The following is a 16,571-nucleotide window of genomic DNA, read 5'->3' on the forward strand; positions in this document are numbered from 1 at the left end:
CACACACACACACACCTTGAAGTTGAGGTCTGGATAGTTTCTTCATGGTAGGCGTTTTCACACATTTCACCACATTCACTCACACACTGTGTGTGTGTGTGTGTGCATCATATATGCCTACATGATAAAATGCATGTAAAAAACATTTTACAGACATTAATATCCATTCTTCTCATTCTTAAAGGATACATACAATTTTCAGTTTTTATAAAGTCATGGTTCCAGCAAGGCATTTACAATAAGAGCAAGCAGGGTGACGCACGTCAAGGGATTAAAAGCAGTCAAACGTTACTTTAGCTGTACAGATGTCTAAATTGATTGTTTCAATTCAAGGTGGATGAACTCATGGTTATTTGTCACATACGTCCAGTGTTTAAATTTTCTCCTTTTCTCCTTTTGTTTAAAGTTTCTTGACTTTTTGTTGTCATGGAAGAGTGGAAGTATTAAATTAAACTTTGCGCAGAGAGGGATAGTAGTGATTTATCACACTAGTCTCATCTTAATATGTATAATGTTTAAGTCTTGTTGTTATACTATCCAAGAACTGTGTATGTTACCATTTAATTCTGTTGTGTTTTACTGTAACTATAATTTTAGCTGTGTTTTAAAGCTTGAGGAATAAGATAAAATTATTATGCTACAAATGCTGTCAATACAACTTAACGTGCATTAAACCTGAATGATTCTTTTCAGCACATTTACATATAAATTCTGGTGCACTCTCCCACCCTTTCCTGTTTTGTTGTGCTTATCTCTCATTTCTTGTTCTCTGTTTTACTATTGTTTTTAGCTTCTTCCTTATTTTGTCATCATGATCAGATTTCAAGGCCAGACAGTACGGGCTGCTCACTGATGATTGCTCTGTGCTCGGCTGCTCTGGTCTGGGTATTGATTGCACTGAGAGCTTGTGTGGGTGTTGGAACATGTAGTTTGTTCCTCTGTACACAGCAAAGGCAGATGAACCGAACACCTTTGAGTGGGATCAGATTTACATTAGGTCTTAAAGTGAATTAGGTAAATGTATAGGCTATGCATAAAGATGCTGTTTTATTTAATGTTTCGTAGATTAAATAGTAAAGGGAATAAGGATGTGAAAACTACATATTTTTAAAATTAGCTTAGTGGGTTGCCTGAATGACTTGCAGAGTAATCGTTTTAAGGAAGCACTGGATAAAGGGCTGGTTTCAACTTGATCAGATGCACATGTTAAGGGGCGTTTACATCAGAAATGTTATTGCGATCAAAAACAGCTGGACGAAGCGCAGCGGAATGGAACAGAACACAGGAGTCGCTGTGGGTTTTAATATATTTATAGCTCGATACGCCCTCTTAAAAACAAAACTCTGCTAAAGTGAGTCACAGTGCAACTGCAAAAGACATCTGTGTGCATACATAAGGCTGTAGCATTGGAACTTAAAGGGCATGAATTTTATATTATGAACAGTTTGTCAGCTGAAGTGTGTGTGTGTGTGTGTGTGTGTGTGTGTGTGTGTGTGAGTGTGTGTGTGTGAGTGTGGTTGTGAGTGTGTGTGTGTGTGTGTGTGTGTGTGTGTGTGTGTGTGTGTGTGAGCAAATAAATTCTTTAAAAATCCTACAATGTGATTTTCTGGATTTTTTTTCTCATTTTGTCTCTCATAGTTGAGGTATACCTATGATGAAAATTACAGGCCTCTCTCATCTTTTTAAGTTGATGAACGTGCACAATTGGTGGCTGACTAAATACTTTTTTGCCCCACTGTATATACACACACACACTAACATGTATAACATATAGACTATCGTTCAAAGATTTGGGGTCAATAAAACTTTAATGAAATTTATACTTTTATTCAGCAAGGATTCATTCAATCAAGCCAAAGTGACCTTTAGAATGTGACAAATATTTTCTAAGTAAATGCTGTTCTTTCTATACATCAAGAATCCTGAAACAAATGTATAACTGTTTCCACAAAAATATCAAGCAGAACATCTGTTTTCAACATTGATGATAATAATAGGAATTGTTACTTTAGCACCAGATCAGCATATTAGAATGATTTCTGAAGGAGCATGTGTCATTAAAGACTGGATTAATGGCTGCTAAAAATTAAGCATTGTACCACAGGCATAAATTACATTTTAAAATATATTCAAATAGAAAACACTTATTACTGTCTTTACTGTATTTTTAATAAAATAATTGCAGCCTTGATGATATTTTTTATAAAAACATCTAAAAATCCTACCGACCTCCAAATTTTGAATGACGAATATAGCAAAATGAACTATCTTTAATTCTCCTTGAGAGCAATGCGATTTAAAAAAGAGCAAACTGAGAAATTTGAAATCAGTTATTTTTAAAATGGACTTCTTAAAACCAACATTTCTACTGTAATTTGTCTTTTTAAAATAAAAATGTTCCTCTTTGAGATGCACTGCTGCTCCTTGGGTGATTATTTTGACTCATGTAGGTGTGTGTTGTGGGGCATTCGGGCCAGGGAAACCCCGCCGGAGCCCCCGTCCCTCTTCCTTCCCAGCCACCCTCAAAACAGGAAGCAAAGCCGGTCTGAAACAATAGGGGTTCAGAGACAAAAGCAATACGCTGTAACCAGAGAAAATGCTCAGTGACTAGTAGCATGCTGTAAAGAACAAGCATTTTAACGCAGACATGGACAGGGGTCAAGAGGGAGAGAAAGAGAGGCAAAAATTGGGTATGGTACATCTGAGATTTCCTTGATTATTTGCTGTAATATTGAAGGGGAGATTAGAGTATGGATTAGAGGGATTTAGTTTTTTTGTATTTCCTTGCTGGAAAATCCATTGTAAGCCGCTAGCTTTGTTTGAAAACTCTGTGGTTGGTTTCTAGCTGGTTTAAGCTAATAGATCATGTTAGACCGACAATAAACCAGCTACTTATCAGTCTAACATAGTCAAGATTGTTTTTGGAATATAGTGGTAAGTCAACCAACTAATGACCAACTTGGACCAACCAGAAGTCAAATTGAAAGTTATGTGACTATGAAAAGATCACAATCATCATTTATTACATTTGTGTGTACATGTGATTGTATGACGCTTATACTGTCTGATGACGAGATAAAATAACAGTGGTTTTCCTGCCTGCTCTTTTTTTTCAGCCTGTAACGTCACCATCCACAACCGCTGCAGGGACACACTACCAAACTGTGTCAAAATGAAACAAAAGGTGGGATATTAGTGTACACACTTGTCACATGGTTTACTTGGATCATAGTCATGCAGACACTGGCTTTGATTGATGGTATGATGTAGAAGAAATTAATCAAAATTGGGTCAGTTTTCTTCATATGGTTTATTAAAAAGATTTAGTCTAAATATGTCATAAATTTGATCTCTCTGCATGTGTCTCACAATAGCAACAGAAAATGGCGCTGATGAGGAACAATTCGGCCTATCAGAATGTGACACTGAGGAATAAAGGTGAGGATGTGATGGAACCAAGTGCACTGTTTACATCTGGTATTAGCGTGTTTGAGGTGATGTGTATCCTGTGACCGATTGTGATTAGATATCATTGAGAAGATTATGTGAATATGACTGACCAAAATTGAGTAATACCAGGTCTAAACATGACATTGCTCTCTTTGTTCTGCCTCTCTGAAGCCCATTTAAAGGATCGGCCAAGCTCTGCCATCTACCCATCAGACAGTCTTCGCCAGTCACTACTCGGATCCCGTCGTGGGCGGTCTTCTCTCTTACTTTCCAAGAGCGTCTCCACCAATAACATTGCAGGGTGAGTGACACAAATGACAGACAGGTGCATAAAATGGGGCTCTTATCTGTGAGCTATACCATCAAATCACTAAATGAACAAGTTCCTAGTTTATAAATACTGTACTGTAAAAAATGCAATTAAAAACACATTAATCTTGTGTTGTGAAATATCTGCTGTATATATAGAGAGAGACCATTCTCATCACTGTGTATTTTTTTTAATCTTTTTTTTTTTTGTATGTGTGTGTGTGTGTGTTTGTGGCTGTTTTAGTTTAATGTAAGCAGTTTTGTTTGAATGTTATATATTAGTCATTATGTTCACTTTATTTGAATTCATTTAATATATTTTTATTTTAAATTTGTTATGTGTATTTTTTTGTTTCTGTGGTGATTATGATGCCTGCCTCATTTTGTTGTTTTTTTGTTTTGCTTTTTTTGTCTTTTGCATGTGATTGCATGCATACGTATACATCTGTTTGTATGCGTGCACATGGTCCTTGTGTGTGTGCATGTGCGTGTAGGACTCTAAATGATGACTCTCCTCTGGGGCTGCGCAGGATCTTGTCTCAATCCACAGACTCACTCAACTTCAGGAGCAGAGCCATGTCCATGGAGTCACTCAATGATGAGGGTAAGCAGCACAACGGTTTCCAACATTAATAAAAAGAAGAAATGTTATCAAATCAGCATATTAGAATAGTTTCCGAAGGATCATGTGACACTGTAATGTGAAGTAATAGCTGCTGAAAATTCAGGAATAAATGACATTGTATTGTAATACATGTAAAGGTTTTCTACTGTATATTAAAATAAAAGAAATATTTTAAAATGGTAATAACAGTTCACAATATTCACAATTTTTACTATATTTTTGATCCAAATAAATGCAGCCTCGGTGAGCATAAGAGACATTGTTGAAAAATATTAAACATTAAATCTTACTGGCCACAAACTTTTTAATAGTGATGTGTCTTATAAATAATCCAAAAAAATATTTCCTATATGTTTAGGACAATTAGAGCTACGTTTTTGATTGGTGTGGTTGGCTGCTGTTCAGTTCACAAATTTCATGTCTGACCATTCTGTTTGCCTTAAAACTGAAGTTATAATACAGAGATGGTTATTATTATTTTTTCTCTTGCTTTTAGGAGAGGGCTACTTCACCTCTCTGCTGGATGATCTGGAGTATGAAAGCCGGGAATTTGAAGCAGATTCCTGGAGCATGGCGGTAGATTCCACCTACTTGCAGACCCACCGTAAAGATGTTATCAAGAGACAGGATGTCATCTATGGTTAGAAAATGCACAGATCTAAGTCTAAAATCAAAGCACGTTTATGACTTTAAGTGGGCCGTTGACTCTGAAACCTGATAAAGATGCTATTAATTGCTTTCATATAAACAGTAATGCCTGTCAGACAGACACTGTATTTATTTTTTAAAGAATGAAAACAAGGCATTGAGAGATGTATGTCTGTTCAAGTATGCTTTTAATGTCTTATATTAAAATATATTAAAATTCTATAAAATAACCAATAAATGGCCTATATTAAAATTCTATACTAATTTGTTGAACTTTAAATTTATGCATCACAATATTATATTGTGGATATTTACTCTCAGATTTGCTTAAGATTACATTTAAAAGTGATATTAAAGTATTATTAAAATAACTTTAAGAGAGTTTTAGATGACTGAAAAAATCATCTAAATATAAAAATGAAAGAAATGATCATGCACAGCGTTTTGTTGGCACACAGATGGTAGTACAACAGATGGAATGAACTGTACTTCTATGCCTCACTACCTTGTTTTTCTTCACATCAAATTGAATAAGTTGTCCACCCTTAAAAAGGACATTTATTTGAGCTACATGTCCAACAAAGGCCCATTAAATGTTAACAACCTCTCCGATGTCATTTCAGAGCTGATCCAGACGGAGCTCCATCACGTTCGGACGCTGCGGATCATGGATGGTGTGTTCAGGCGGGGTATGCTGGAGGAGGTGCAGCTGGAGCTGGGGGTTGTGCATGCACTGTTCCCCTGCCTGGAACGCCTGTTGACGCTTCACACGCACTTCCTCACACAGCTCCTCGAACGACGCGCTCAAAGCCTGCAACCTGACAGCACAAACAATTTCACTATCACTCAGATCAGCGATTTGCTAATACAACAGGTAGGGGTGCGATTGTTAGTTAAGGTGGACGGAACAGGGAATAAATGCATTTGGTTACATTTGGCCTGCCTTAAGTGATTTTGGATGATTGTGTCTGTTTTAATTGCCAGTATAAAATGTGTCATATAAATTAGAGCGATCAATTAAATGCATTAATGTAAAAAAAATAAACAATTAGTCATGGAACAGTGCAGCAAATTGGAATGGGTCTGTTTTTGAAACACTTTACTTTAAACAGATTTCATTGCAAATACATGGTTTTGAATGAGAAAAGCATAATGTCATGATGTAGAGGCAGTGAAAAGTCAAAAAGAAAGAAAAAGTGACAAATGGAAATTGAAACGTCATTCTCTCCGAGTGTATGAGAGTGGGAGGCTGGAAGCTTTCAGGTTTCAAGGAGCAAAATGTTCACAGTGCACTGTCTTTGTGTGTACGGCAGTTCTCAGGTCAGAGCGCTGACGAGATGCTGAAGGCGTATTCTGAGTTCTGCAGTCGTCATATGAAGACCGTCAAACTCTACAAAGAGCTGCTGGCCAGGTAGGGGTGCGATTGTCAGTTAAGGTGGACGGAACAGGGAATAAATGCATTTGGTTACATTTGGCCTGCCTTAAGTGATTTTGGATGATTGTGTCTGTTTTAATTGCCAGTATAAAATGTGTCATATAAATTAGAGCGATCAATTAAATGCATTAATGTAAAAAAATAAACAATTAGTCATGGAACAGTGCAGCAAATTGGAATGGGTCTGTTTTTGAAACACTTTACTTTAAACAGATTTCATTGCAAATACATGGTTTTGAATGAGAAAAGCATAATGTCATGATGTAGAGGCAGTGAAAAGTCAAAAAGAAAGAAAAAGTGACAAATGGAAATTGAAACGTCATTCTCTCCGAGTGTATGAGAGTGGGAGGCTGGAAGCTTTCAGGTTTCAAGGAGCAAAATGTTCACAGTGCACTGTCTTTGTGTGTACGGCAGTTCTCAGGTCAGAGCGCTGACGAGATGCTGAAGGCGTATTCTGAGTTCTGCAGTCGTCATATGAAGACCGTCAAACTCTACAAAGAGCTGCTGGCCAGAGACAAGAGACTGCAGCTCTTTATACGGGTAAGAACGAGAGAGACCGACGAGGGTGTTTGCCGTCCGGGTGCGTTTTGTGTTTGTGTAACCGGGTCAGGTGTTGTCTTGTGTTGCTAGTGGGAGGACAGAGTGGTACTGAGTGATGAATGATGGTGGGCGTGTAGATTAATGGTTTAAATGCTTGCAAACTCTCATAGATGTGTGAATCATCAGATTTCCAGGTATCATGATCGTGTTTGGCACTTGAGCATTATTTTAGTTGTAATAGCTTAGTATGGGGCTGTCATGATAACAAAACCAATGACATGTCATGATTATTGATACCAAAGCAAAACGCATATGCTATTGAATGCACTCCTTTTATTTAAAAAGTTAAATATTGTCAGAGCAGTGGTGTGGAAGGTGACCCAGGGTCGTGTGTGCACTTTCTTTTCAAAATCTTGGCTTTCCTATTTAATAAAGACAAAAAGGCAAGTTTTAAATATGAATAATTTAGGGATACACCAGCAGAAAACCTATGTCCAATTCTTGTCAGTGCCTGATATGATTAACTTCTCTCCGATATTGGTAAATGATTTCAGCATAAAAGGCTATTTTCATGACAAAACAAAATTACCTTAAAAGACCCCCCCCCCCTTGAAGGTCAAGTTAATTTTATTTAATTATATTTTCTCTATAGCGCCAGATCACAACAGAAGTAATTTAAAGTTACCTTTCCTATATAACATGTCTATACCTTCTTCTTTTATTAAGCAAACTAAATAGCCTTATGTTATTTATGTTATTTATCTTATTTACAGGACGGCATGTCATTTCAGTCTCTAGTTATGGTCGCGCTCTCTGTATCACGCACAGCGGAGTTCCGCCCGATGCGCACGCTCACACACACACACAAGTGAGCCCACTCCCACTAGTATTTGTAAATATTAAGTTTGTTTAATTTTCATTACTTAAAAGAGATTAAATGAATGTTTTATGCCTTAAAACAAAATGTAAATACACAACACAGAATTTCTGAGCAAAAAAATCATAAGGCTATTGTAAGAATAAATGAAACTTGTTTTATTCTTTCAAATTAGACATGCTAAAACAGAATTTGGTTACAATAAAACATAAGGTTGGACAAATAAAACATTGCATAGGGCCCTAAACGTAATATTTGTTAAACTTTTAATAAATTGATGTTAAATTGTTTAAGTTTCATGCTTTTAATTAATTAGACATGCTTTTTGATTAATAAAATGTAATTTAACCATTAAAAAGGAGTCCAGAAAAAAAAAAACGGAATCTAAATTCCCCAAAGCTGTAAACCTAGGGGAAACACTGTATATTATTTATATATTTATTAAATATTACTATATTATTTATTATATATTACTAAAAAATTTTTACAAATTTTGTCTGATACTATTAAATAATTTGATAAATTGATAACATTATTAATTTTAATAGTATTTATTTATTTTATTACCATGTCAGCGTCAAAGGCTATTTTCATGGCAAGATCAAAGTATTTTAAAACAAAAAAATACTGGCTAAAATGAAAATGTGTACAATATTAAATATTGTCTAAATATAAAATAATCACAAATAAATGTAAATTTGCTTTAAAAGGTACAAGTGAATTTAGGCATTACAACATTAGAATGTACAGTATAAAAAAATGGATGTTCACTTGAAAAGTTTTCGGTTACACTTTATTTTAGGGTGTCCTTATTACAGTGTAATTATACATTTAAGTACTGAGTAATATTAATTAACTACACGTACTTACTATATGTGACCCTGGACCACAAAACCAGTCATAAGTGTCAATTTTTCGAAATTGAGATTTATACATCATCTGAATAAATAAGCTTTCCATTGATGTATGGTTTGTTAGGATATGACAATATTTGGCCGAGATACAACTATTTGAAAATCTGGAATCTGAGGGTGCAAAGAAATCTAAATATTGAGAAAATCGCCTTTAAAGTTGTCCAAATGAAGTTCTTAGCAATGCATATTAGTAATCAAAAATTAAGTTTTAATATATTTACAGTAGGAAATTTACAAAATATCTTCATGGAACATGATCTTTACTAAAAGAAAAATCAATAATTTAGTTTTTTTACAAAATGTTGTTACAGATTTACAGAATTCTACTTAGAAATTAATATTTTAGTCATTAAATATTTGCTTGGTTAGCTTTAAGCTCACATAAATTAGTTCTAGCTCATTAAACATGACGTTATGGTATCTGTCTAAAATCAGTCCATTTGTCATTGGCTTTGTCGCTCTCAGAGGGTGAGTCGGGGTCCTCTACTGCGTCGTCACGGTTTCCAGGAGTGCATCCTATTGGTCACTCAGCGCATCACGAAATACCCCGTCCTGTTGCAACGTATCTGTGATAACACCAAAGGTAAGACACAAGCATGTAAATGTCGCCAGTGTCAGTAATGACTATTTAAACAGCTGCTCACCTCCGGCCTTCCTCCCATGGTCTATAACTTTTCAGTGTCCCTTAAATTTTTTTTTTATATATACAGTGGGGCAAAAAAGTATTTAGTCAGCCACCTTTGTCATTTAGCAGATGCTTTTATCCAAAGCGACTTGATATGTATATGTATACACATGTGTCATAAAATGCCCCTGGTTATGGACTTTGTAGACTGACTATTGTATGTAACAATGCAGACAATCCAGAGGAAGCTGCAGGTCTGTCTCAGGCGCTGTCTTGTATACGGGAGCTGCTCTGTTCGGTGGACCTGCAGGTGTTGGAGCTTGAAAGGACACAGCGGCTGCAAGAGATCCGATCCAGGGTCGACCCACGGGCCGAGGCCAAACTCCGCTCCGGAGCCCTGTTCAGACCGGCCGAACTGCTCCGCAGGCAGCTGATACACGAAGGCACGCTGCTCTGGAAAACGCCCAGCTCTCGCCTCAAAGGTAGTGAAGACTGAGGCTGTTTATGAGGAAGTGTGATGTGATACATGTCTGTGTGAGAGGGAGAGAGACACACGTGCTATTGGATTAGCTGACATGTAATGTGCTGTGGGTTTTTGAATGTACAGAATTTCCCGTTTTCTTTGTGTTGTAGATGTTCAGGTTATGCTGATGACTGATATTCTAGTATTCTTGCAAGAGAAAGATCAACGGTTCATCTTCGCCAGTTTGGTAAGTTACTTTGCAATTAAGTATTTAACTTTTCCATGTAACTGTGATACTGTGAAGCAATTCGTTTGTGAAAATCTGTACAACACTATCTCTTTTCTTCTCATTCTCTCTGTAGGATAAATCTGCTGTGGTCTCACTTCAGAGTCTCTTGGTCCGAGACATAGCCAATCAGGAGCGAGGCTTGTTCCTGATCAGCAGTGAGTCTAGCCCACCTGAAATGTACGAGCTCTATGCGGCATCTAAAGATGACAGAAACACCTGGATACGGCTCATACAGCAAACCATCAGCAGGTACATGCATGCAAATACATCAGTCCACACAGCACTCGAAGCTGCCATTTGACTTTTTAGGCATCTCTGTTTTTGCAGTTGAATGGAAAATCCCATGAAAGCTCTTTTCTGTATTGTTCCTTTGTATTTTCTTTTGAATCAGGACATTTTGAAGGGATGTGTCAGTTCTGTGGGAAGCTTGACTTGCCAATAGCCTTTGTTTACATTACAGCTCAGCAAAAACAAACTTGACAGCTTGCAAGCGACTCCTTCCCAAAATATAGAAAAGATACCATTTATACTATGTTGAAAAAAATGTAAGAGTGATATTACAGAGGCAATAATGTCAAATTCAGTATTTATTTATTTATTAGTAAGTACTATTATTATTATTATTATTATATTTATAATTATACTGAATAATTTAATAATAGTTATTAATAGTAGTAATTGTTGTTATTTTATTATTCATATTACTAATAATAATAATGTGCTATTATATTATTCATAGAATGATTTTTTTTAAATATTATTATTATTATTAGTTATTAATAATTATCATTAATAAATATTTATTAATAGTAGTAATTGTTGTTATTTTATTATTCATATTACTAATAATAATAATGTGCTATTATATTATTCATAGAATGATTTTTTTAAATATTATTATTATTAGTTATTAATAATTATCATTAATAAATATTTATATTTATGTTATTTCCCCCCCTCCTTTTTTTTTACTCAACATTTTTTTTGCTAATACCCTTGTGCTGTCCCCTGGGAGTCCCCGGACTGCAGCTTTAAAACCCCCTGGTATACAGTGACACTTTCAAAATGAATAAATTCTAACAACTTCCTTCAGAAAAAAATTAATTAGCAAAGAAAGTACAAGCATTGGCAATATTTTCAGTTTCATTCAAAAACTGTATAGAGTGACTTATACTTTTGGTCTATTTTCCCAGAAAAAAATTTAAATTTGTACTTGTTAAAAGCAGGGACACAAGTGTATAGGTGACTGCAGTGTTAATTGACATCCACTAAAATGCACTAAACTATCCTTTCTAATGGTCATTCTCATTTACCGTCATTGTTTTGTCACACAGCTGTCCATCAAGAGAAGAATTCCCTCTGATAGAAACAGAGGACAAGGCCCTTCTGCGAAGACTCAGAGGTTTGCTTTAAACACTAACACACACAAATTCACACTCCCAACACTGGGACAAACACGTTTTCATTCAGATTGTTTTTCAAAAGATGAATCACTACAGTGTGTTAAGCATTGAAGGATTAAAAGAAGCATTTTAAAAAGCTCAAAAGAGCTCTTTCACCCATCTGTCAGATCAGTCGGTTACCTATCACAAGACATTTTTTCAAAACACGAGCTAGCTAGTAAAAAAACAAGTTGTCTTGACATATACAGATTTTTATGTGTTTTGACATCTTTACATAGAATTTGAAGGAGGAACAAAGCCACTATCTTGAGTGTAAAGAAGCTGACGTTGATGTTTTATTCAAACAAGCACTTTGTTCCTCCTCCTCTGTGTTTCAGCTGATATCCAGCAGAAGGACAGGGAGGTGTTAGAGCTGCTTCAGGAGCGGGTCACCCTGTTCTCTGACTTGGCGGAGGTCATGGGAGGTTATGAGGTCATGCTGCCGTCCTGTTCCAGAAACCTGTTCAGAGCCGAGTCTCCTCAGGCACCTCACGGGGAACAGCTGCTCACACAGGCCATAACTGAGGGTAAGACAGACAGGATGTTACATTCAGGGCTAAAGCAGGGCGTTCCACCTGTATGAGGCTGGTTTCACCCTCTAGTGTGTATTTATTTCACCACCCATGTTAATAGGTTAAAGTATTCACACTATGAGTAAGCAGTGCATGACCACAGAAAAGAAGGTTAGAGTCCAAGACTGCTTTTGACATGCGAGTCGATAAGGGGATTATTGTATTATTTTTTATTTATTTATTATTATATTTTTTTCTCCGAAAAGCACAACTGCAAAAATGTTCAAATATCCAAATAAAAGCTTTGAAGATTCAGCATCTTAGCAATTAATAAATCGGCACAGCATCTGAATAAATAAATGACAGATTTAATTAGTGCTGGGCGGTATACCGGTTCATACCGAATACCGGTGTTTATTTTTATGATATGAATTTTTAAAATACCGCAATAATAGTCGCTTAAACAACGTTCGGAACGCGACACCGTTTGAAAGGGGTCCCTTTTCACTGTTGCACTGTGTTGAGGGAACAGTTGTATGTGTTACTAAGCGTGAAAGTTCAGAAACTGAAGCTGTAGAACTAATAGAACGTGATGACACAGAAGAACTCATCCACAATATCCACATTGACCGCCCCAAATATCTACCGCCCCCTGCCATCAGCTCCCGCGTCTCACACACACACACGAGCGCGACTTTAGCACTAGATTTAGCAACTTTCAGACCCTTTTAGTGGCTTTCCCATAGAATATTCATACTGACAAACTTAGCGACTTTTTTGGATAAACCTTAGCTATGGTTCAGTTGGAAGATTTCGCCAGTGCTGTCCTGCGAACGCGAGGTCTGACTTTCCCGGAGAAGTGTCACCTCTCTCGCCGTCTGTTCTGTGCAGTGAGCGGCAGAGAAGCAGCGCATTCAGTTTGCCGCATCACAGCCGACTCGTCAATAAATGAGTACAAAACAGCGTTTCCTAGCACCTGTCGCTTACTGATTGTTTGGAATTATAAATATGAGCGTAGATCGTCTGTTAATATCACATTCACTTTTTTGTTTGTTGTTTTTTTTAGTTTGTTACTCAGACACAGGCAGTGCACTGCATGAGACAAAAAAGTAATATAGCCAAAACTACCGCATCTTTAGTGTAGATGCATGTTGATTTTATCAGACGATGCCGCGATTATAAATGAGAGTGACTCCTGGTTAACTTTAAAGGGGTCGTGTTTAGTCACTATTTAGTGTGGCATTTTTTGACTATTCACTCATCATGACAGTAAAATAGGGCATTCTAAGTCAATATACTGCAGTATTTCCTCTCTCGATCAGTAGAAAATATGGTTAACACCCGGTCATGCATGAAAAAAAAATACCGTCATGTACCGTGAAACCGGTATAATTTTGAAAAATACCGTGATATAAATTTTTGGTCATACCGCCCAGCACTAGATTTCATTAGTGAAAACAAAAGCATGTTCAAATATATTTCAGACAGTATTTTTAGATATATATGTTTAGTTCACAGAGATTAAAAATCTTAAATATCTTGGAAATATTAAAATATATATTTCTAACATTTTAAATTATTGTCTGAAAAATGTTCAGATATCTGTATAAAAGCATTGAGGTTTTGGCATTGTAGCAATTAAAAATGTTTTAAATATATAAAATATTGACCCATCCTCTGAATAAATAAATTAGTTGTTTTTAGTTTGTGTAGATTAAATATCTTAAAATTAATTTAAAATATATAAATAAAATAATAAAGATATTAAAATATAATAAAATTCATACTTGCTGCCAGTATATCTCTGTCTCTTTTTATTTAAACAAAAAAAAGTTTAATATTCTTTTTTTTCCTATTTTGGAAAGTTCACAGACCATTTTAGCTAAATCTTCAATAATATCTTGTAAAATGTCATGATGTACTTTTTCTCGCTCTCTGCAGTGGACAGATTGACAGAGCTGTTATTAGGATCCAATTTTGAGGTTCCTCTGCCCTGCAGTTCCAACGGCCATCACAACCACACTGGAGCGCTAGTAATCAGTAGGTGTCAAATACACAACACGCGGTATGTAAATGAATGTGCTTTTAGTGTGTCTGATTGGCCAAATATACTTTTTTATCTAACCATTGTGCTTCCTCCATTCTTCTAGATGGACAAGAGGTATTAGTCAATGGCTCTCAGGAGAACCAAGCTGCTCAGGTACACAAAACTATCTAAGTTAGTGAGTTGTTTATCACACTTCTCTGACATCCAGCATTGCCTGCTTCATAAAATGTAATAATTCACATAGTAACATAGTTAATTCACATAACATAACATAGCACATAGTAAGATGGTTCGATGCTATTGCTGAGTTTTTATGTAATGCTGAAAAAAAATGAGTCATTTTCCGAGCCCATCTGAAACTAGCAGGTTTCCATAGCAACCTGAATCTACCAAAAACTCTCCATCACGACTCGCCACTGGTGCTTGAAAGCTGCGCTTCATCTCCCTTTTCTTCGACACATAGCAAGACAGTGCTTTTCAACGTGTGCTGACAAATGAAAGCTTTTTGAATTAATTTGCTGATTCTGAATTTTGATTGTGTGCATAATGCAAAAACTTCCCTGTTCTCTACAGGATGGTAATGGGAATCAAATGGAGGACAAGACACCAAGTGAGGTACCGACATTTAGGCTTAATGTGTGCTGTGTAGGGATGTGCCGAGTGTATATCAGCGCATACATTTGGGCTGATAATGATAACTGATTATTTAACATTTCGCTTTAGAATTCTTTAAACTGACTAGAATGACTAGCAAATTAATAAAAACAAAGCACACTTACACACACAATAGCTTGCGATTAAATGCTTAGAATATGGATTTTGCAATACATAAAGACAATGTGAAAAACTCTTTAACTTTTGCTTTTAATTTACTGACAAATTAGAAGTTCAAAAGTTTGGGATCAGTAACTTTATTATTATTATCAAATTAATACTTTCATTCAGCAAGGATGCATTAAGTTGATCAAAGACGTTTGAAACGTTACAAAAGCTTTTTATTTCAAATAAATTCTGTTCTTTTGAACTCTATTCATCAATGAATCCTGAATCTATTCATGAATATCCTTTTTTGCAAAACAAAAATTAAACAGCGCTGCACAACTATTTTCAACATTGTTATTATTAATAATAACTGTTTCTTGAGCAACAAATCATGTGACACTGAAGACTGGAGTAACGGCTGCTAAAAAATTCAGCTTTGCCATCACAGAAAGAAATTATATTTTAAAATACATTAAAATAGAAAACAGTTATTTTAAATTATAAACCAATGCAAACCATGGTCCATAACACAAGATTAGGTGAAATGATCAGCTGTAATTCCATTATTAGTATGAATTAGTTTTTAAATTTTACCAGTTAAATGCAAAAAAAAATATTGCCCTCCACTACTGCATCACTAGCCTCCTATAAATATTACAAGGACACCCAAATTTCCAGGCTTATATGGACTAGTGTGTGTATTTATATATTTAAATTATTATTTTTATTCATATGCATCAAAATGTCTTCAGGAGGTGTCACAGAGGCTGGTGAATCTCAGTGCTCAGTTACACGCTCTGCAGGTATGTGTGCATTGCAATATTACATTTGTCAGATATTCTTCTAAGCACTGACGTCCAAACGGGATCCGAAATGAATTGTCAGTGAGGCCAAAAACTCATCCTCTCCTAGGGTGTGGTGATACGACAGGACTCCATCTTAGAGCTCTGCCGACGAGAGAGCTCCGTCTCCCCGGCCACCGCAGGGGTTCGTACGGTGCGCTCCCTGTCCCGGGATGGAGCAAGTGACGTTGGCTCTCTGGGAGATCTGGCCCTGCTTCAACGGCAGCACAGTCTGCTGCAGGAGGAGCTGGGACGCCTCAGGGGAGCTGAGGGCAAACTCAGGGACAGCGAGAGAGCCAGAGCCCAGCTGGAGAAACAGCTCAGGGATCTTAAGACCACTAGCACCGCTCTAGGGGATGGAGCTGGAAGTGCAGGCTCACAGGTGAGTTCATTTTACAGTATTTAGCAAGCTTTTAATCTAAATCAGAATTTAAATTCATTTGTGCACCCAGAAGCAAAGATTGTCAAACACCACATGACACATACTGAAGTATGCAAGAGCTACAATGTTGTAGCTCCCAAATCTCATTCGCTTCTAATTTTCTCTTTTCAAGGCCCCATCAACTCGCAGAGAGAGCGATGCCGACCCTTATACTGACACCCCATTGGCTAGCCAGGAATCAATGGACCAATCAGATGGCCTGCAGGAATGCAGTGATGTGGAAGTGGATGTGATATCTGATGACGATGAGGACGATGAGGTGGATTCGAGGGTGTCTCCCCGTTCAGAAAGTCCCAGAGGTCTGTAGAATGACACAGAAGGACATTATTAGAACCGATATGAAAACATA

The 16,571-nt window shown here is 36.5% G+C and overlaps 1 protein-coding gene across 8 annotated transcripts in view; it reads left to right on the forward strand.

Annotated features, from left to right (window-relative positions):
- The window catches only part of LOC107565575 (rho guanine nucleotide exchange factor 2-like), a 52,392-nt gene that overhangs the window by 33,493 nt on the left and 2,328 nt on the right, over positions 1–16,571 (forward strand). For 4 of the 8 annotated variants that reach the window (XM_016250822.1, XM_016250824.1, XM_016250826.1 and 1 more), the window contains 21 exons: positions 3,117–3,184; positions 3,375–3,438; positions 3,622–3,751; positions 4,004–4,009; positions 4,254–4,363; positions 4,881–5,024; positions 5,656–5,906; positions 6,346–6,443; positions 6,980–7,007; positions 9,264–9,381; positions 9,657–9,905; positions 10,057–10,133; positions 10,249–10,424; positions 11,510–11,577; positions 11,956–12,144; positions 14,071–14,169; positions 14,280–14,329; positions 14,750–14,791; positions 15,691–15,741; positions 15,851–16,162; positions 16,335–16,521. In XM_016250822.1, coding sequence (XP_016106308.1) covers positions 3,117–3,184; positions 3,375–3,438; positions 3,622–3,751; positions 4,004–4,009; positions 4,254–4,363; positions 4,881–5,024; positions 5,656–5,906; positions 6,346–6,443; positions 6,980–7,007; positions 9,264–9,381; positions 9,657–9,905; positions 10,057–10,133; positions 10,249–10,424; positions 11,510–11,577; positions 11,956–12,144; positions 14,071–14,169; positions 14,280–14,329; positions 14,750–14,791; positions 15,691–15,741; positions 15,851–16,162; positions 16,335–16,521 — 2,517 coding nt within the window. Of the gene's footprint in view, positions 1–3,116; positions 3,185–3,374; positions 3,439–3,621; positions 3,752–4,003; positions 4,010–4,253; positions 4,364–4,880; positions 5,025–5,655; positions 5,907–6,345; positions 6,444–6,881; positions 7,008–9,263; positions 9,382–9,656; positions 9,906–10,056; positions 10,134–10,248; positions 10,425–11,509; positions 11,578–11,955; positions 12,145–14,070; positions 14,170–14,279; positions 14,330–14,749; positions 14,792–15,690; positions 15,742–15,850; positions 16,163–16,334; positions 16,522–16,571 lie in introns of all 8 variants that reach the window. The other 4 variants (XM_016250823.1, XM_016250825.1, XM_016250828.1 and 1 more) reach the window with 2 other exon arrangements.

The sequence above is a fragment of the Sinocyclocheilus grahami genome, unplaced genomic scaffold (assembly GCF_001515645.1).
Source record: "Sinocyclocheilus grahami isolate Dianchi unplaced genomic scaffold, SAMN03320097.WGS_v1.1 scaffold1009.1, whole genome shotgun sequence".
In the NCBI taxonomy this organism is placed as follows: domain Eukaryota; kingdom Metazoa; phylum Chordata; class Actinopteri; order Cypriniformes; family Cyprinidae; genus Sinocyclocheilus; species Sinocyclocheilus grahami.